This window comes from Thalassophryne amazonica, chromosome 16 (assembly GCF_902500255.1).
Source record: "Thalassophryne amazonica chromosome 16, fThaAma1.1, whole genome shotgun sequence".
Taxonomy (NCBI): Eukaryota; Metazoa; Chordata; class Actinopteri; order Batrachoidiformes; family Batrachoididae; genus Thalassophryne; species Thalassophryne amazonica.
In genome coordinates this window covers 41,719,797-41,740,782 of record NC_047118.1, presented here as the reverse complement: position 1 = coordinate 41,740,782, position 20,986 = coordinate 41,719,797, and the positions used below count along the sequence as shown (strand labels likewise).

Genomic DNA, 20,986 nt, shown 5'->3' with positions numbered 1-20,986 from the left:
AAGATAAGTAAATTACAGCATGATGAGCAGAGGTGTATCCATGGGGTCCCATGTGTCCCACTAACAACAACAACAACAACAAAAAGATAAGTAAATTACAGCATGATGAGCAGAGGTGTATCCATGGGGTCCCATGTGCGCCCCCCCAAACAACAACAACAAAAAGATAAGTAAATTACAGCGTGATGAGCAGAGGTGTATCCATGGGGTCCCATGTGCGCCCCCCCAACAACAACAACAACAACAAAAAGATAAGTAAATTACAGTATGATGAGCAGAGGTGTAGCCAGGGGGTCCCATGTGTCCCACTAACAACAACAACAAAAAGATAAGTAAATTACAGCATGATGAGCAGAGGTGTAGCCAGGGGGTCCCATGTGCCCCACTAACAACAACAACAACAAAAAGATAAGTAAATTACAGCATGATGAGCAGAGGTGTAGCCAGGGGGTCCCATGTGCCCCACTAACAACAACAACAAAAAGATAAGTAAATTACAGCGTGATGAGCAGAGGTGTATCCATGGGGTCCCATGTGCGCCCCCCCCAAACAACAACAACAAAAAGATAAGTAAATTACAGCATGATGAGGAGAGGTGTAGCCAGGGGGTCCCATGTGCCCCACTAACAACAACAACAAAAAGATAAGTAAATTACAGCATGATGAGGAGAGGTGTAGCCAGGGGGTCCCATGTGCCCCACTAACAACAACAAAAAAAATAAGTAAATTACAGTATGATGAGCAGAGGTGTAGCCAGGGGGTCCCATGTGTCCCACTAACAACAACAACAAAAAGATAAGTAAATTACAGCATGATGAGCAGAGGTGTAGCCAGGGGGTCCCATGTGTCCCACTATCAACAACAACAACAACAAAAAGATAAGTAAATTACAGCATGATGAGCAGAGGTGTAGCCAGGGGGTCCCATGTGCCCCACTAACAACAACAACAACAAAAAGATAAGTAAATTACAGTATGATGAGCAGAGGTGTAGCCAGGGGGTCCCATGTGTCCCACTAACAACAACAACAACAAAAAGATAAGTAAATTACAGTATGATGAGCAGAGGTGTAGCCAGGGGGTCCCATGTGTCCCACTAACAACAACAACAACAAAAGATAAGTAAATTACAGCATGATGAGCAGAGGTGTATCCATGGGGTCCCATGTGCGCCCCCCCAAAACAACAACAACAAAAAGATAAGTAAATTACAGCATGATGAGCAGAGGTGTAGCCAGGGGGTCCCATGTGCCCCACTAACAACAACAACAACAAAAAGATAAGTAAATTACAGTATGATGAGCAGAGGTGTAGCCAGGGGGTCCCATGTGTCCCACTAACAACAACAACAACAAAAAGATAAGTAAATTACAGCATGATGAGCAGAGGTGTATCCATGGGGTCCCATGTGCGCCCCCCCAAAACAACAACAACAAAAAGATAAGTAAATTACAGCATGATGAGCAGAGGTGTAGCCAGGGGGTCCCATGTGCCCCACTAACAACAACAACAACAAAAAGATAAGTAAATTACAGTATGATGAGCAGAGGTGTAGCCAGGGGGTCCCATGTGTCCCACTAACAACAACAACAACAAAAAGATAAGTAAATTACAGCATGATGAGCAGAGGTGTATCCATGGGGTCCCATGTGCGCCCCCCCCAAAACAACAACAACAAAAAGATAAGTAAATTACAGCATGATGAGCAGAGGTGTATCCATGGGGTCCCATGTGCCCCACTAACAACAACAACAACAAAAAGATAAGTAAATTACAGCGTGATGAGCAGAGGTGTATCCATGGGGTCCCATGTGCCCCACTAACAACAACAACAAAAAGATAAGTAAATTACAGCGTGATGAGCAGAGGTGTATCCATGGGGTCCCATGTGCCCCACTAACAACAACAACAAAAAGATATGTAAATTACAGCATGATGAACAGAGGTGTATCCATGGGGTCCCATGTGCGCCCCCCCAAACAACAACAACAAAAAGATAAGTAAATTACAGCATGATGAGCAGAGGTGTATCCAGGGGGTCCCATGTGCCCCACTAACAACAACAACAAAAAGATAAGTAAATTACAGCATGATGAGCAGAGGTGTAGCCAGGGGGTCCCATGTGCCCCACTAACAACAACAACAAAAAGATAAGTAAATTACAGCATGATGAGCAGAGGTGTAGCCAGGGGGTCCCATGTGCCCCACTAACAACAACAACAAAAAGATAAGTAAATTACAGCATGATGAGCAGAGGTGTAGCCAGGGGGTCCCATGTGTCCCACTAACAACAACAACAAAAAGATAAGTAAATTACAGCATGATGAGCAGAGGTGTAGCCAGGGGGTCCCATGTGCCCCACTAACAACAACAACAACAACAAAAAGATCAGTAAATTACAGTATGATGAGCAGAGGTGTAGCCAGGGGGTCCCATGTGCCCCACTAACAACAACAACAAAAAGATAAGTAAATTACAGCATGATGAGCAGAGGTGTAGCCAGGGGGTCCCATGTGTCCCACTAACAACAACAAAAAGATAAATAAATTACAGTATGATGAGCAGAGGTGTATCCATGGGGTCCCATGTGTCCCACTAACAACAACAAAAAGATAAGTAAATTACAGCATGATGAGCAGAGGTGTAGCCAGGGGGTCCCATGTGTCCCACTAACAACAACAAAAAGATAAGTAAATTACAGTATGATGAGCAGAGGTGTAGCCAGGGGGTCCCATGTGTCCCACTAACAACAACAAAAAGATAAGTAAATTACAGCATGATGAGCAGAGGTGTATCCATGGGGTCCCATGGGCGCCCCCCCAAAACAACAACAACAAAAAGATATGTAAATTACAGCGTGATGAGCAGAGGTGTATCCATGGGGTCCCATGTGTCCCACTAACAACAACAACAACTAAAAGATAAGTAAATTACAGCATGATGAGCAGAGGTGTATCCATGGGGTCCCATATAAGCCCCCCCAAACAACAACAACAAAAAGATAAGTAAATTACAGCATGATGAGCAGAGGTGTATCCATGGGGTCCCATGTGCTCCCCCAAAACAACAACAACAACAAGATAAGTAAATTATAGTATGATGAGCAGAGGTGTATCCAGTGGGTCCCATGTGCGCTCTCCCCCCAAACAACAACAACAACAACAAAAGATAAGTAAATTACAGCATGATGACCAGAGGTGTATCGAGGGGGTCCCATGTGTGCTCCCCCAAACAACAACAACAACAACAACAAAAAAATAAGTAAATTACAGCATGATGAGCAGAGGTGTATCCATCGGGTCCGATGTGTGACCCCCCCAAAACAACAACAAAAAGATAATTACAGCATGATGAGCAGAGGTGTATCCAGGGGGTCCCATGTGCACCCCCCCAAAACAACAACCACAACAACAACAAAAAGATAAGTAAATTACTGCATGGTGAGCAGAGGTGTATCCAGGTGGTCCCATTGTGCCCCCCCACCCCCCAAAAAAACTGAAAGTCATAATTTTTCAAAAAAAAAAAAAAAATTAAGTCCACCATTCTCTTTTTACACACACACACACACACACACACACACACACACACACACACACACACACACACACACACACACACACACACGCGCACGCAGTGGTGGTGCAGGGTTGTTGTTTTCGGGTGTGTGTGTCTGTCTGTGATAAATTAAAAAAAAGTTTTGATCCAATTTGGACAAAATTTAGTGGAATCATTTAGGATCATCCAAGAAGTTTTGTTGTGAAAGTGTAGTGACACGGACCCACAACAGGGGGCGCAAATGAACGGTCAATAGATGAGCCAAAAAGTAACAATTTAATGTTGTGAAGGTGCACAACGAATATACAAACAATCTCAGTATCTGATAACAGTCAATCCACAATGGTGACGTGTGGGCAGGCTCGAGGATAGAAGACGTCTGTCCCGAGAAGAGCCGGAACCACACGATTTCCGCCGCCACTGAACCTGGTGAATACTGGAGCCGCCAAGTCCCGAATTCCCAGGTGATCACCGTCCCCGACTGTCGGATCTGGTACTGCTGGCGAAGAGCAAAGACAGTCAAGTGTGGGTGTGTGTACACCCAGTAACAACAACGGTGGGAATGCCACCTCCACCTCTAACACACACTCGTGCAGCGTCTGTGTAACCACTTATCTGACGTAGGACGAAACAGTCGCGACCCACGCCGGTCCTCTGGTTGACAGCTGCAACACAATAGCACTTGGAATCAATCAATATAGGCAGAGAAAGTTACTTCCACAGAAGTACGATATCTCGGCAACAAGGTGATGACGTCTGGTCTTTATGGAGTGAGATGATGTAGAGTAGATGGGTGACAGCTGTCAAGAGATAATGAGTGACAGCTGTCACCCCCGGCTGTGTCCGTGGCGTGCCTGAAGCCCGCACTTCAGGCAGGGCGCCCTCTGGTGGTGGGCCAGCAGTACCTCCTCTTCTGGCGGCCCACACAACAAGTTTAGTTATTTAAATATTTGTGTGTGTGTGTGTGTGTGTGTGTATGGAGGTGGGGGGAAGAGATAGTTCAAAAGTCCTTGTCACAGGCCATTAGGGAATACTTAAAATGCTTATGCTGATAAATTAATTACAAATACACCAATGATTACTATTAAAACACTAATATAAAGTCATATCATATGTGTGTGTGTATATATATATATATTCTATTTCTACCTCATTTTCTTATTTTATTGTATTGTTACTAGTATTATTATTGCTTATCCTTGCACACACTGTTTGATGCACATTTTCCTCTATTTGCACCCATCTTGTGTGTTTTTTTAAGAGCTGACGTAACATGTGAATTTCTCTACTGTAAGATCAATAAAGTCTTATCTTATATCATCTTCCTATTGGTCATATCTTTAACTTTGAAAGGTGAAAGAAATTAAGAATGATAACTTTGAGAAATTTGTTTAAAACATTTTTCATCATACATTGGAAGGCTGCATTAATAAGTACATGCTGCAATTTAAAGGTTCAGAAAAGTACAGTTTGAATAATTTTATGTTATTACTGCAGGTGCTCTATTGCAGTTGCTTTACTTTGCATGCACCTGATCCTGCCAGTGTTGAGATGATCCTGATTAAGAGTTGGATGGAAGACCAGGCACTGCGCATGTTCATTCATTCATTTTCTATCACTTATCCGGGTCCAGGTCCCAGTGGCAGCAAAGCAAACAGCATCTTCCACAATTCCCTATGCTCTGTTAAGTCCTGTAACTTTTCCAGAGGATCCCCAGGCGTTCGCAAGCCAGCTGGATCTTTCTAGTGTGTCCTAGATCTTGCCAGGGACTCCTCCCAGTTGGGTGTGCGTGGAAGACCTAGGGATACAATCAGGGAACATGCTCACCAGGTGCCTGAACCACCTCAACTGGTTCCTTTAGGTGTGAAGAAGCAGCAGCTCTCCCCTCCGGATAGATGAGCTTCTTAACCTGTCCAGGAGTGTAAGCCCAGATACCCAAATGGAGGAATCTCATTTCCGCTGCTTATATCCACAATCTTATTCTTTCAGTCATTACCCAAAGCTCATGACTGTAGTTGAGGATAGGAGCGTAAATAGACTGGTAAACTGAGAGCCTTGCCTTCTGGTTCAGTTCCTTCTTCACTATAATGATTTGGTCCAACTGCGGTAAAATTTCAGACGCTGCCCCAATCCATCTATCGAGCTCACACTCCAACTTACCCCCACCCATGAACAAGACAATATACTTAAACTCTTGGGGCAGTAACTCTCTCCTGACCCAGAAGGGATAATCTACCCTTTTCTGACTGAGGACCATGGTCTCAGATTTTGAGGTGCCTTTTCTCATCCCAGTCGCTTTACACTTGGCCTCAAACCTGCTTAGTGCACATCGGAGGTCACTGCCTGATGAAACCAATACCACCACATCATCTGCAAAAAGCAGAGATGCAACTCTGAGGTCACAGAACTGGACACCCTCCAGTCCCTGACTGCGCATTGAAATTCTGTCTGTGAATATCACAAACAGGATTGGTGCCGAGGAGCAGTGCTAGCGGAGTCCAACACCCACCAGAAACAGGTTTGATGTAATACCGAGAATGCGGACACAGCTCCTACTTTGGTCATATAGAGACCAGCTCGCACGCTGCAGCAAATCCAGTGCCCCATATTCCCACAGTACCCACACCCCAAGGGACACAGGCATACGCCTTTTCCAAGTCCACAAAACATATGTAGACTGGTTGGTCATACTCCCAAGACACCTCTAATATCTTTGCAAGGGTAAAAAGCTGGTCCACTGTTCCACAACCAGATGGAAACCGCATTGCACCTCCTGAATGCGAGGTCTGTGCATGTTTGTCCAGGTAAAACTGGAGTTGCGCGAGGAAAGGCATCTGGTTTAAAACTTACGATTTATCCCAATGCAGCTCCACTGTGGTGATCCCAAACAAACAGCAGGTGACCTATTAACATCCATGCAGTTCCTTCTCAGTAATTTGTGGGGTTTCTCTCAAAAGTTAGCAGAGCCCTCAGAGGTATTACTGCTAACAGTGTTTGAATGACTAAATTTGATTTAAAACAAGCCTTAAGACTTGAAGACAAAACACACACACACGAGGTACTTCATTTTGAAAACACTATGCTTTTACTGTAGTTAAAAGGGAGAATGTATTGTTTAGAACCTAAATGTCACCATTTGATACACTGTAATAAAAAAATCATTCATTCATTCACTGTACCAGATTACAGAAACAAGTCACCTTGGGAGGTCAAAATAAACAAAATAAAGAAAAACAACATAAAAAAATACAGTAGGAAAAGTACAGAAATATGACAATACAAACACACATATCAAAAAGATCATGGAAACTATAAAACTGAATGCCAAAATCAGATGGTACAAAACTCAGCTTTTAACATTAGCTTTAAAAGTAGTGATGGAGCTGCAGCTCCTCACTTCAACAGGCAAGGGGCTCCACCACCAGGCTCCTGTTTTGCAGCTTTTACAAAAAAGGCTGATTGCTCAAATGCTGTGTGGTGAAATGATATGGTACAATTTCATATAATGATATTCTGAAGGATCAAATAGAATCCGCTGGGTGACTACACAAAAAAACAAACAAACAAAAACAAAAGAAATCACACGTCAGAGGAGCCAAACCATTAAAATTTATAATTATAAAATTATATTTGTCCAACTTCCTACAATGATGGAAATGCATTGACTTTTGATCAAAATTTTTAGTTTGTGTGTACGAAGACTGAAGTTGTTTGTTTAATGGCTATTTCACAAACCTGCCTCCAACAATGCAGCAGGTAACAGAATATTTAAAGAAGAATCCTTCAAATGGTGATGCAAACTCCAAATTAAGCACAAATACTCCTTAGACATTAATCTTTTCAAAAAACGGACTGGCTCCTTGAATTTTCAAAAGGCAGCCAGTTAGGGGTCAAAATTTAAAAATGCTCCAATCATACTGGCAACTATACAAAATTATTTTGTCTGAACAAGCGATTCCAAAAAGGTATTATTTGCTGTGTTAATAGGGTTTTAAAAAGGAATAGTTTGCACCATGTGTAATGCTTAGTTATCACATAAAGTAACGTATCATGTTACAGGGTAACATGTCACATGTGGAATCCAATGGATGTCGACATTGTTTGACCGTTTATTTTGGAGACCAAACATTCAACAGTCAAAACTATTCCATTTATTAATCCTATTAGCTCAACCAATTTGCAATACTTTTTTTTTTTTTTACCAAAATTGGAGCAAGTTAACTTTTGACCCCTGTACAAACTGAAATTGGCCGTTGTCACCATTTTTGTTATTCTTTTGTTATTCTTACCCCATAACTCCATAGAATTCAGTCATAAATAGTCCAAACTATACCTTTTTGGAATCTTTATGTTCAGACAAATAATGTGGTATAGGATTGAAGCATTTTTACATTTTGACCCCTGTGTAATTCTTTTATTGTGACTACAGGCTGGTTGCAGAAATGATCACAAGCTGGCTGCAGAAATGATCTCAGGTTGGATGCACTCGGTCTGATACCCTCTGTCAAGTCACATCATCATGAATGTTTCGTTTTGATTTCGTTTAAAGCATCAAGGTCGCCGTTTGCTTTGTTTTTCTTTTGTTAGTTTCGGTTTTGTGTTGTTCTTTTATGCGCTCTGGACTCGCAGGCTTTTCGGTGATGGGAGAAGTGCCGGCTCTTTCGTCCACTTTTTCTCGATGATTTGTGATTTTTTTCCTTTGTTCAGCTATTGCCGTGTACCGTGTGACCGGGCCCTAACCCGCTCATGTTAAAAGTCCTACCATACCTGTCTGTCTGTGATCCTGATCATTACTTCATAAATGAACTCCCAGATTGTTACATACTGAACTGTTTACACTGGTGCACATTGTAAATAAATATACCTGAGAAGCCTTTCTGGTGTCTTGCATTTTGGGCTCAGCTCTGTGTGAAGCATGACACACCACATACAACATGGAAATCAACGGACCACATGATTTATTCATTACAAATAACTCCTGCATGCAGATATGGATCTACCTTATAAAACTCTCAACTTCAGATTTGTTACCATCACGAAGAAAACTGATCAACCTCTTCCCAAAATTTCATAAAAAATCTTCAATAACGTTTAGTTACATTATCTACAGACACAAAAGTTTTAGACACAAAGCAAACATGGCTAAAATATTTGCATAGCACTTGCAGCAGACATACACACACACACATGAATAACACACATCTGGTTAATGTCATGACAATGTGGTTATCTGGAGAGGTTTAGCACATTAAAGCATCTGGAGCCTATCTCAACAGTCACTGGGCGAGAGGCGGGGCACACACTACACTCTCAGTCACACCTATGGTGAATTTGGTCACCACTTCACCTGCATCTGTTTTGAAGTAGGAGGAAGCTGGAGCAACCCATGCAAATACTGGAGAATGGAGAACATGCAAACTCCACACAGAAAGGACCAGGTCAGAAGCAAACCCGGGATCTTCTCGCAGTGAGGCAACAGTGCTAACCACTAAGCCACCGTGCTGCCTTCCATTACATTATATTTTATACAAAATTAACATCTGAAATCTAAAATTACACTGATATAATAATACTTTTATGTAATCTCTTTGTGATATTTTGTTCATGTTCAGACTGCAGAGATAATAAAACACCCATATGCCCTTTTTATATACAACCACTACTCCAATGAAGTTGGGACATTGTGTGAAATGTAAATAAAAACAGAGTACAATGATTTGCAAATCCTCTTCAACCTATTTTCAATTGAATACACCACAAAGACAAGATATTTAATGTTTAAACTGATAGACTTTTTTTTGTTTTTTGTGCAAATATTTGCTCATTTTGAAATGGATGCCTGCAACACATTTCAAAAAAGCTGGGACAGGGGCAACAAAAGACTGGGAAAGTTGATGAATGCTCAAATAACACCTGTTTGGAACATTCCACAGGTGAACAGATTAGTTGGAAACAAGTGAGTGCCATGATTGGTTATGAAATTAATTCCACCTACAAAGCTTCAACAATTAGTGTCCTCAGTTCCCAAACGCTTATTGAGTGTTGTTAGAAGGAAAGGTGATGTAACACAGTGGTAAACGTACCACTGTCCCTACTTTTTTGAAATGTGTTGCAGGCATCCATTTCAAAATGAGCAAATATTTGCACAAAAACAATAAAGTTTATCAGGTTGAACATTAAATATCTTGTCTTTGTGGTGTATTCAATTGAATATAGGTTGAACAGGATTTGCAAATCATTGTATTCTGTTTTTATTTACATTTTACACAACGTCCCAACTTCACTAGAATTGGGGTTGTATTTCAAAAGGAAAGACCCCAATTGATAGAACATGCAAGCAAGGTCATTTAGAAAACTGAGTTGAAAACAGCTGTATTGTTCACCGTTGTAATAACTAGGGATGGGTATCACAAAACCAGTTCCTGTTAAGAATCAACAAGATTTGTTTTTTTCTGAATACAAAAAGCAACCTGGATTGACATGCTGGCGTAACTGCAATTGGACACTGGCGAGTGACCTTCACGTAGGTCTGTTCCAAACATTAAATAATGATTACGGATTAAAATGGTTGTGAATCTGTTGTGCATTATTCTGATGTACTCCAACTTATTTTAGCTTTACCAGCTATATCAGGGACCACATAAGTTAAAGACTTGGAAAAAATGATTTATAATCTAGTAGAGAATTTTTTTAAACGATGGTGGTGACTGGAGTGAGATATGACTTTTAAGTGATAATCTTGTTAAAGATACACTGCAATGCTGCCAACTCTTCAACATTTTCCAAACATCTGACTGAAAAATGACAGCATGACGTCAGTCACTTAAAAACTTGTTTTTGCCCATCAGTGTCCTAAAGGATGTTAAAAACATTCTGGAACTCTCTTTCAAATAATTCCTTCATTGTGTTGCCCAAGGAACAGAATTCTGCATTATCCTGCAAGAGAACATAAGTTGCATAAGTTTTCATACTCATAAAATAGATGTAAACATCTATTTATGAAAACTGCCATGCTGCAAGTTTCTCACTTTGTTGTATGAAGCACAGTTGCTGAAGATGAGCTGCATGTCGGACACAAAGTCTCTGACAGTCTGGTACTGTCGATGCTGGAGTTTATCTGCTATTTTGCCCAGCCACATGGGAGTCTTGATCACAGTGACATAGTCTGTTATCTGTAAAGAAATATATTAAATATTGACAAAGACATGAGCATCATGCATTTGCACGTAAAGCACATTTTCAAAATGTGGTTTTACTGTTTACATTAATTTCAGGACATTAAAGGTGCACAATAATAATCAATGGTGATTCGTTCTCATTATTAACTGTTTTTATGTATCTAACTGTTTTAAGTTAGCAATTGCTACTGTAAGTAGCAGCGAATTTGGTGGCCACCAGACCTGGGCTTTGGAAATGAAAAAAGTGATGGGCTCATTTTATGCTACATGTAACTTCAAAGCATCTAGTGAGACAGACAGAGAGGAACTGTCTTTCTTAGTGACAACCACGCCTGCTCCTAATTTCCATCATCCATCCAGCATCCACTTACCATGCATCAGGTGGCACTCAGGTCTATGACGTATTACATAATCAAAACAAAGGTGCTTTTTTTTTTTTGATAGAGCTTGTGTATCATCAGATTTTCATCTGTTTGGCCTCATTATGTGCCCTTTTTAATTTGGAGAAGGATAAGATAATTAGAGCTGGGTATCAATTCAAATTTCAAGAATCAATTAGATTTCGATTAATCGCTTATTTCAATTCATTCCGATTATTCCAATATCGATTTGGGTTAGTGTTATTAAAATGTTTTGGAGCTGTTACCTAATTGTCTAGTTATGTAACATAATACTAGTATTGTATTAATATCTGACAGCAAGACTGACGGCACAGACCAATCCCCCTCCCAGAATGATAGAGCAGTATTTTTATTTTACAAACCTACTGAAGGGCAGAATTACTGAACAGATCCAGGGCAGCAAAAAGAGGGCACCAGAAGTACCTGGTTCATTGTCCCTGACAAAGGTACATTTCTACAACCCCTGGCAAAAATTATGGAATCACCGGCCTCGGAGGATGTTCATTCAGTTTAATTTTGTAGAAAAAAAGCAGATCACAGACATGACACAAAACTAAAGTCATTTCAAATGGCAACTTTCTGGCTTTAAGAAACACTATAAGAAATAAGGAAAAAAACTTGTGGCAGTCAGTAACGGTTACTTTTTTAGACCAAGCAGAGGGAAAAAAATATGGACTCACTCAATTCTGAGGAAAAAATTATGGAATCATGAAAAACAAAAGAACGCTCAACACATCACTAGTATTTTGTTGCACCACCTCTGGCTTTTATAACAGCTTGCAGTCTCTGAGGAATGGACTTAATGAGTGACAAACAGTACTCTTCATCAATCTGGCTCCAACTTTCTGTGATTGCTGTTGCCAGATCAGCTTTGCAGGTTGGAGCCTTGTCATGGACCATTTTCTTCAACTTCCACCAAAGATTTTCAGTTCAGACTATTTGCAGGCCATGACATTGACCCTATGTGTCTTTTTGCAAGGAATGTTTTCACAGTTTTTGCTCTATGGCAAGATGCATTATCATCTTGAAAAATGATTTCATCATCCCCAAACATCCTTTCAATTGATGGGATAAGAAAAGTGTCCAAAATATCAACGTAAACCTGTGCATTTATTGATGATGTAATGAGAGCCATCTCCCCAGTGCCTTTATCTGACATGCAGCCCCATATCATCAATGACTGTGGAAATTTACATGTTCTCTTCAGGCAGTCATCTTTATAAATCTCATTGGAACGGGACCAAACAAAAGTTCCAGCATCATCACCTTGCCCAATGCAGATTCGAGATTCATCACTGAATATGACTTTCATCCAGTCATCCACAGTCCACAATTGCTTTTCCTTAGCCCACTGTAACCTTGTTTTTTTCTGTTTAGGTGTTAATGATAGCTTTTGTTTAGCTTTTCTGTATGTAAATCCCATTTCCTTTAGGCGGTTTCTTACAGTTCGTCACAGACGTTGACTCCAGTTTCCTCCCATTCGTTCCTCATTTGTTTTGTTGTGCATTTTCGATTTTTGAGACATATTGCTTTAAGTTTTCTGTCTTGATGCTTTGATGTCTTCCTTGGTCTACCAGTATCTTTGCCTTTAACAACCTTCCCATGTTGTTTGTATTTGGTCCAGAGTTTAGACACAGCTGACTGTGAACAACCAACATCTTTTACAACATTGCGTGATGATTTACCCTCTTTTAAGAGTTTGATAATCCTCTCCTTTGTTTCAATTGACATCTCTCGTGTTGGAGCCATGATTCATGTCAGTCCACTTTGTGCAACAGCTCTCCAAGGTGTGATCACTCCTTTTTAGATGCAGACTAACGAGCAGATCTGATTTGATGCAGGTGTTAGTTTTGGGGATGAAAATTTACAGAGTGATTCCATAATTTATTCCTCAGAATTGAGTGATTCCATATTTTTTTCCCTCTGCTTGGTCTAAAAAAGTAACCGTTACTGACTGCCACAATTTTTTTTCTTGATTTCTTATAGTGTTTCTTAAAGCCAGAAAGTTGCCATTTGAAATGACTTTAATTTTGTGTCATGTCTGTGATCTGCTTTTTTTCTACAAAATTAAACAACTGAATGAACATCCTCCGAGGTCGGTGATTCCATAATTATTGCCAGGGGTTGTACATCCTTCCATGTTTTGGCCTGATGTCTTGTTTCTTTTGGCTTTAAAGTAAAGCTGTAACAAAGATTTTTAAAAAAGAGCTATGGCTTTACTTCACAAAATGTAACCCTCAAAATGCAGACAATATTGTTTCAGAGAGTTATAAATGAAAAATTTTCCGTGAGCAAATGGTCCCGGTCTCCCCTACAAACACCTGCGTCTGCAGTGCTGGCTATATATATATATATATATATATATATATATATATATATATATATATATATATACTCAACAAAAATATAAATGCAACACTTTTGGTTTTGCTCCCATTTTGTATGAGATGAACTCAATGATCTAAAACTTTTTCCAGATACACAATATCACCATTTCCCTCAAATATTGTTCACAAACCAGTCTAAATCTGTGATAGTGAGCACTTCTCCTTTGCTGAGATAATCCATCCCACCTCACAGGTGTGCCATATCAAGATGCTGATTAGACACCATGATTAGTGCACAGGTGTGCCTTAGACTGCCCACAATAATCTGAGCCTGGTTCTGCTGGAGGTTTCTTCCTGTTAAAAGGGAGTTTTTCCTTCCCACTGTAGCCAAGTGCTTGCTCACAGGGGGTCGTTTTGACCGTTGGGGTTTTACATAATTATTGTATGGCCTTGCCTTACAATATAAAGCGCCTTGGGGCAACTGTTTGTTGTGATTTGGCGCTATATAAAAAAATTGATTGACTGAATAAAAGGCCACTCTGAAAGGTGCAGTTTTATCACACAACACAATGCCACAGATGTCACAAGATTTGAGGGAGCGTGCAATTGGCATGCTGACAGCAGGAATGTCAACCAGAGCTGTTGCTCGTGTACTGAATGTTCATTTCTCTACCATAAGCTGTCTCCAAAGGCTTTTCAGAGAATTTGGCAGTACATCCAACCAGCCTCACAACCGCAGACCACGTGTAACCACACCAGCCCAGGACCTCCACATCCAGCATGTTCACCTCCAAGATCATCTGAGACCAGCCACTCGGACAGCTGCTGGAACAGTCGGTTTGCATAACCAAAGAATTTCTGCACAAACTGTCAGAAACCGTCTCAGGGAAGCTCATCTGTATGCTCGTCGTCCTCATCGGGGTCTCGACCTGACTCCAGTTCGTCGTCGTAACCAACTTGAGTGGGCAAATGCTGACATTCGCTGGCGTTTGGCATGTTGGAGAGATGTTCTCTTCACGGATGAATCCCGGTTCACACTGTTCAGGGCAGATGGCAGACAGTGTGAGTGGCGTCGTGTGGGTGAGCGGTTTTCTGATGTCAATGTTGTGGATCGAGTGGCCCATGGTGGCGGTGGGGTTATGGTATGGGCAGGCGTCTGTTATGGATGAAGAACACAGGTGCATTTTATTGATGGCATTTTGAATGCACAGAGATACCGTGACGAGATCCTGAGGCCCACTGTTGTGCCATACATCCAAGAACATCAACTCATGTTGCAGCAGGATAATGCACGGCCCCATGTTGCAAGGATCTGTACACAATTCTTGGAAGCTGAAAATGTCCCAGTTCTTGCATGGCCGGCATACTCACCGGACATGTCACCCATTGAGCATGTTTGGGATGCTCTGGACCGGCGTATATGACAGCGTGTACCAGTTCCTGCCAATATCCAGCAACTTCGCACAGGCACTGAAGAGGAGTGGACCAACATTCCACAGGCCACAATTGACAACCTGATCAACTCTACGAGGGCTGTCAATAAAGTATAGGTCCTTTTTATTTTTTTTCAAAAACTATATGGATTTCATTCATATGGTTTTACGTCAGACATGCTTGAACCCTCGTGCGCATGCGTGAGTTTTTCCTCGCCTGTCGGTGACGTCATTCGCCTGTGAGCACTCCTTGTGGGAGGAGTCGTCCAGCCCCTCGTCGGAATTCCTTTGTCTGAGAAGTTGCTGAGAGACTGGCGCTTTGTTTAATCAAAATCTTTTCTAAACCTGTGAGACACATCGAAGTGGACACGGTTCGAAAAATTAAGCTGGTTTTCGGTCAATCTTTTAACGGCTGATGAGAGATTTTGAGGTGATACTGTCACTTTAAGGACTTCCCACGGAGCGCGACGTCGTGCAGCGCTCCCAGGCGCCGTCGTCAGCCTGTTTCAAGCTGAAAACCTCCACATTTCAGGCTCTATTGATCTAGGACGTCGTGAGAGAACAGAGAAGTTTCAGAAGAAGTCGGTTTCAGCATTTTATCCGGATATTCCACTGTTAAAGGAGATTTTTTTAATGAAAGACGTGCGGGCGGATTGCAGCGTCGGCTCACAGCCGCTGCGACGCTCCGCCACAGGAAAAACACCTCTGTTGGAAGCCTTAAGGACAAGTTGGAACATGTCCAGCTGTTAAACAATTTCTCATATACTCACTCCACTGAAAGCCATCAAAAGCCGCCTGGATTTTACAAATGGTTATCAACACGGAGGTGTTTTTCCTGTGCCGCCGCACCGCGCCGGCTGCGTCCCGACACGCGGACCCGTCCTCACGTCTTTCATTAAAAAAAATCTCCTTTAACAGTGGAATATCCGGATAAAATGCTGAAACCGACTTCTTCTGAAACTTCTCTGTTCTCTCACGACGTCCTGGATCAATAGAGCCTGAAATGTGGAGGTTTTCAGCTTGAAACAGGCTGACGACGGCGCCTGGGAGTGCTGCACGACATCTCGCTCCTCAAAATCTCTCATCAGCCGTTAAAATTTTCACCGAAAACCAGCTTAATTTTTTGAACCGTGTCCACTTCGATGTGTCTCACAGGTTTAGAAAACATTTTGATCAAACAAAGCGCCAGTCTCTCAGCAACTTCTCAGACAAAGGAATTCTGACGAGGGGCTGGACGACTCCTCCCACAAGGAGTGCTCACAGGCGAATGACGTCACCGACAGGCGTGGAAAAACTCACGCATGCGCACGAGGGTTCAAGCATGTCTGACGTAAAAACATATGAATGAAATCCATATAGTTTTTGAAAAAAAAAAAAAAAAAGGACCTATACTTTATTGACAGACCTCGTATGCGAAGGAGATGTGATGCACTGCATGAGGCAAATGGTGGTCACACCAGATACTGACTGGTATCCCCCCCAATAAAACAAAACTGCACCTTTCAGAGTGGCCTTTTATTGTGGGCAGTCTAAGGCACACCTGTGCACTAATCATGGTGTCTAATCAGCATCTTGATATGGCACACCTGTGAGGTGGGATAGATTATCTCAGCAAAGGAGAAGTGCTCACTATCACAGATTTAGACTGGTTTGTGAACAATATTTGATGGAAATGGTGATATTGTGTATGTGGAAAACGTTTTAGATCTTTGAGTTCATCTCATACAAAATGGGAGCAAAACCAAAGGTGTTGCATTTATATTTTTGTTGAGTGCAAATACATATATATATACATATATATATATATATATATATATATATATTTTTTTTTTTTTTTAAATCGATCTTTGGATGTGTGAATCGATTTGTGGGAATTAAAATGAGAATCGATTTAAAATCGGCAAATTGATCTTTTCAACCGAGCACTAAAGATAATTAATATAAGTTACCTATTTTGAGTTATCATGTTGACGAACTGGAGTGGATGGACTGATTCATTCACTGCACTTTACAAGCTACGAGTCTAGGTTTTTCCAAATCATTGGAGTGGGTGTAATAATACTTTGTGGCACAGTAGTATGATATAAAAACGTCACCATGAGAATTCTAAAATTGGAAATGGATGTTGATACAAAGGGATGTACCCCAGCTGTCACTCTAGGACTGCTGGGATAGGCATTTGAAAATGGGTGGATGATACACAGTAAATTATATAAATGAAAATATTTTGATAATAACTTGAAACTGGCAGCCAGAGTACAGACTGTACATTGACAACTGCTAACAGACCAACTGTTATAGGTACTGATGTGTCTGTAGTGTTTCATGGATGAAGAAGGCGCACAACTGGAAAAGCATAGACTTACATGGAGACGTGGGTCTAAAGAAAAGACTTGCTTCTTATCTTCACCGCACACATACAGGAGAAGATACTGGCAATGCTATTGGGGACACGAAAAGAGGCATGAATGATGGCAGTTTGACTGTTAGAGCAGATGACACCTGTTAAAAGCACCAGTATACTCCAAAAGATATGAGACAGAAACCAACTGATGAGCATTCAGCATGCTTCTTAAGAACGGAATATTTTTTATATATACTACTCCACACCAGCAGGAGGCGCAACATGGCTGTGAGTCACTCAGAAACTACTACATCTGTCCTTGGTGTTCTCATCACTGGAGACCACAAATGTTCTTGGATGTTATGTAATATTGAGAAGAATGTGAATCCCACAGATATTTAAAAAATATCAATATAAAAAACAATTCAAATAAACAATTAACTTCCAACACAAGAAAACAACACTGCGCTGCTAGTAATGGTCAACTAACAGCAGAGAGGAGTTAAAGTGGCTAACGCAAATAAAAAAAAAAATACTGAAAAAAAGCTAGCAGAAATATATATTTTCTGACATGTTAGAAATTTGCTGATACCTCCAGACAATGCTGGCAAATTACACATGAACGCAATCGCTGTTTGCTATTGCAAGAGTTGCCATTAGAAAATATCTTGCTACCGCTTGGGCATCAGGGCCGCCATCATTTTTGCTGTAACACCTCACGTGGTAGCAACAGGCCTTGTAGGACTACAAACAAATCTGGCAAGATGGCACCAACTGACGGCCCCTATGCATCTTTGTAAGAGCTGTGCCCCACAAAAAATTTTGCTTTGAGAGACCGAGGAGGCTGAACAAACCATTCACAAATGAGATGGCAACCTGTACAGGTGGCCGACATGAGCTTACAAAGTAGGCATTACTCACAATTTAGTAATCATTCTTCAGTACTTATTTATCCTTTGCTTATTTACAACTGTACATCTCTACATCTGTCTTTTTTTTAATATATACCAACCATTTTGTCCTGAAAACAATAATGCGATGATTCAAGGGATTGTTTGGGCCTAGAAGGATACACCTGTTGTATCCTTCATTTTTGGGGGAAGAAGAATGCATTCATCAGCTTCATCGGTCATGCGTGGCGTGACGAGGCTGTCCCATTTCAAAAACTTCTTGGAAAGCTTCTTGGAAGCCGTTGAATGCAGCCTTCAGGCCCCCTGACATGAGCATGGCTTTGATTCACGCACCTGCACGACCTGTGTCATAAGGGAGAGTAAACTTTTCTTTAACGGGTGCAGAGTGAATGTGAGAGGGGCGCCAGCGCGTGCAATTGCACAAAGAGAATTTTGAAATATTCAAAAAATCCTTCACGCATTAAAGTGGTGGGTGCTACATGGCGTGATCTAGTCGCCAACACAACGTGCAGCTTGTCAAGTCGAGTAAAGAAGAAGTGAACAGAGCGAGTGGTGATGTCAGCAGATCGCATCAGAGCGCAGCTCGTCTGAATGATTATAACAAGATGTTAAATCTGTTATAAACGTACTTTAACAGCTGCATACAAGAAGGAAAGAACACACAACTGTTTTACCAAGCCATGACAATGTAAACATGACAAATAATTACCTTTTTAGACAGCTCAAAATGCTTTCTCCAGCTATTTAGGCGCGTACAAGCACATGCGCTCCGGCGCTCCACTGTGATTAGGGAAGCGATTAGAGCCGTTTTCAGCAGCCAACTTGCAGAGAAAATGATTAATTCGCCATAAAATAACTTATATACGCAGCGTCCAGTGCAGAGCACGTGGCAGGCGGTGGAACAAAGCACGGCGTCCAGCTGGGAACACAGCGGGTGAGATCGTCACAAGAATGGTCGTGCAAGTGTGTGAGTCAAAGTCATGCTCGTGTCAGGGGGCCTTTAAAAGGGTGTGCAGCAGAAACATTGAATGAGCCAACAGCTCTGTTTTCTGGCCCCTCAGTGGCAACCTGACTAGTCAGGATCAGGATGAGACCCTACGAAAGCTCGAGTTATGTTTCAAGACTCGACGCAAAAAATGCAGAGCCATTCATAACAAAGCAGGTCTCAGCCTCATTATATTTAAATGGTGGGTCTGTTAGTGAAGCAAAGGGCTAGCTAATGATGACCACATTAGTGATCTCTGCTTCTTTGTGGATTTACTGCTAGTTAAGGTGCTGTTAGTTCCGGACGACTAATTCTATTCGTTCTCTCTGTCTGAGGTGCTTTTGTCTCAACTGGGACCTAGAGTTTTGCACCACCTGCTGGAACCCTGGACAAGGATCACCTGCACACTTACCCATGACAACCTGCAAAAAGGATGCTGACCTACAACATTTTACAACGAGCTAAAACTGGGACTTTTTAGAATCAGATCTGTTCTGGACTGTTTTGCATGCTGATGACCTTTTTGTCTGCTCTTTGTTCATTTGTTCTCTGTTACTGTTAGTGGCATAAGCAGTAGATGACCTCTATGAGACCTGTTTGCTTGAGGTTTGTTCCTCAAAAAAATGCCAGAGGGAGTTTTTGCCCTTACCACTGTTGTTTATGTGCTTGCACGGGGGGGTGGGGGGGGTGGTAGATAAGGTTAGACCTTGCCCATGTGGAACTATGTAAAGAAATTGAGTAACATTTTTTTTAATTGAAAACAAACAAAAACACAAATTACCATAGCACGGGGGTGTAACAGACCTCTGCATGTTCTAGTTCTTTGGAAGTATACTGGAATCTTGAGAGAGAGAGAGAGTCACTCACCAACATATGTTGTGATATTTGGTAGGACAGCACTTGCTCACGGGTCACACGATCAGAACAAAAGCAGTCCTGATTGATTTTGAATACACAGAATGTGCATATCCACGGACTTTTATCTCTGTATACACACACACACACACACACACACACACACACACACACACACACACACACACACACACACACACACACACACACACACACACACACACACACACACACACACACACACACACAGAGTTAAAATGAGCAATCTGAGAAATCCTTTTTACAAAATATATATGTATATGAAATTTATTTATTATCGTGACTGTTGGTCCTGCTTTTATCAAGTCTCACCCCAAAATGGCATCTGTCACATGAGGCTGGTGACATGTTTGATGGAAAGACCGAGGACAGTCATCGCACTCCACAAGTTTGTTGTCATCACTTTTACAGACATAACACTCATCATCGTTCTTCTGATTCTCCTGTAACACAACAACACTGTTAACATGGAACATGCTGACCTGTTGCATCGTTCTACCCTAGTTAAACTCCTGTTACGCAGGGGCGGAGTCCGTTCTGCATCCCTTGTGCAAGCAGGAAATTGTGGAGGACACCACAGGATGCCGTAGAAATGCACAGCGCATGCCAGCACCTTACAAAGCACACTCGGTAGTGGCACACTACACACCATGGTCTCCATGAACGCCGTGAAATATGGAGCTGCAAATGGCAAAGGCTGAAGAGTCTCCAAGGCTAGAGGACACTCAAATACTACACAGGCCACACACAAACACCGCACAGGCCATGACCGCCCAACAGCCGCTGAATGATCGGGCTGTGCGCTGAAATTTTTCTGAATAAAGTTAATTTTATAAAGTGCTGGTATAAGCATAAAATGAGTTCCTTGTCAGCTGATGTCTGCGGAGTTTGTCAGAAAGTTATGTGCGTGTTCAAAACTTTGAGCGGAGATCAGACGAAGAGATGAAGTATTACACTTT

General features: G+C 41.6%; 1 protein-coding gene and 1 long non-coding RNA gene across 3 annotated transcripts in view; one reads left to right on the top strand and one right to left on the bottom strand.

Moving 5' to 3' along the window:
* Positions 1-4,554: 4,554 nt before the first annotated feature.
* Positions 4,555-20,963, top strand: LOC117528321. The gene is made up of 3 exons (XR_004565733.1): positions 4,555-4,566; positions 7,240-7,246; positions 20,878-20,963. It is a non-coding gene; the product is annotated as an uncharacterized LOC117528321 (long non-coding RNA).
* Positions 10,006-20,986, bottom strand: part of LOC117528320 (nuclear body protein SP140-like protein) — a 60,586-nt gene continuing 49,605 nt past the window's right edge. Inside the window, exons 12-16 of one of the 2 annotated variants that reach the window (XM_034190934.1) lie at positions 20,340-20,470; positions 20,001-20,118; positions 17,260-17,334; positions 10,583-10,726; positions 10,006-10,490 (exon numbers count right to left, since the gene is read on the bottom strand). In XM_034190934.1, coding sequence (XP_034046825.1) covers positions 10,407-10,490; positions 10,583-10,726; positions 17,260-17,334; positions 20,001-20,118; positions 20,340-20,470 — 552 coding nt within the window. In that variant the 3' untranslated portion in view covers positions 10,006-10,406. The remainder of the gene's footprint in view (positions 10,491-10,582; positions 10,727-17,259; positions 17,335-20,000; positions 20,119-20,339; positions 20,471-20,986) is intronic. The other variant, XM_034190935.1, reaches the window with a different exon arrangement.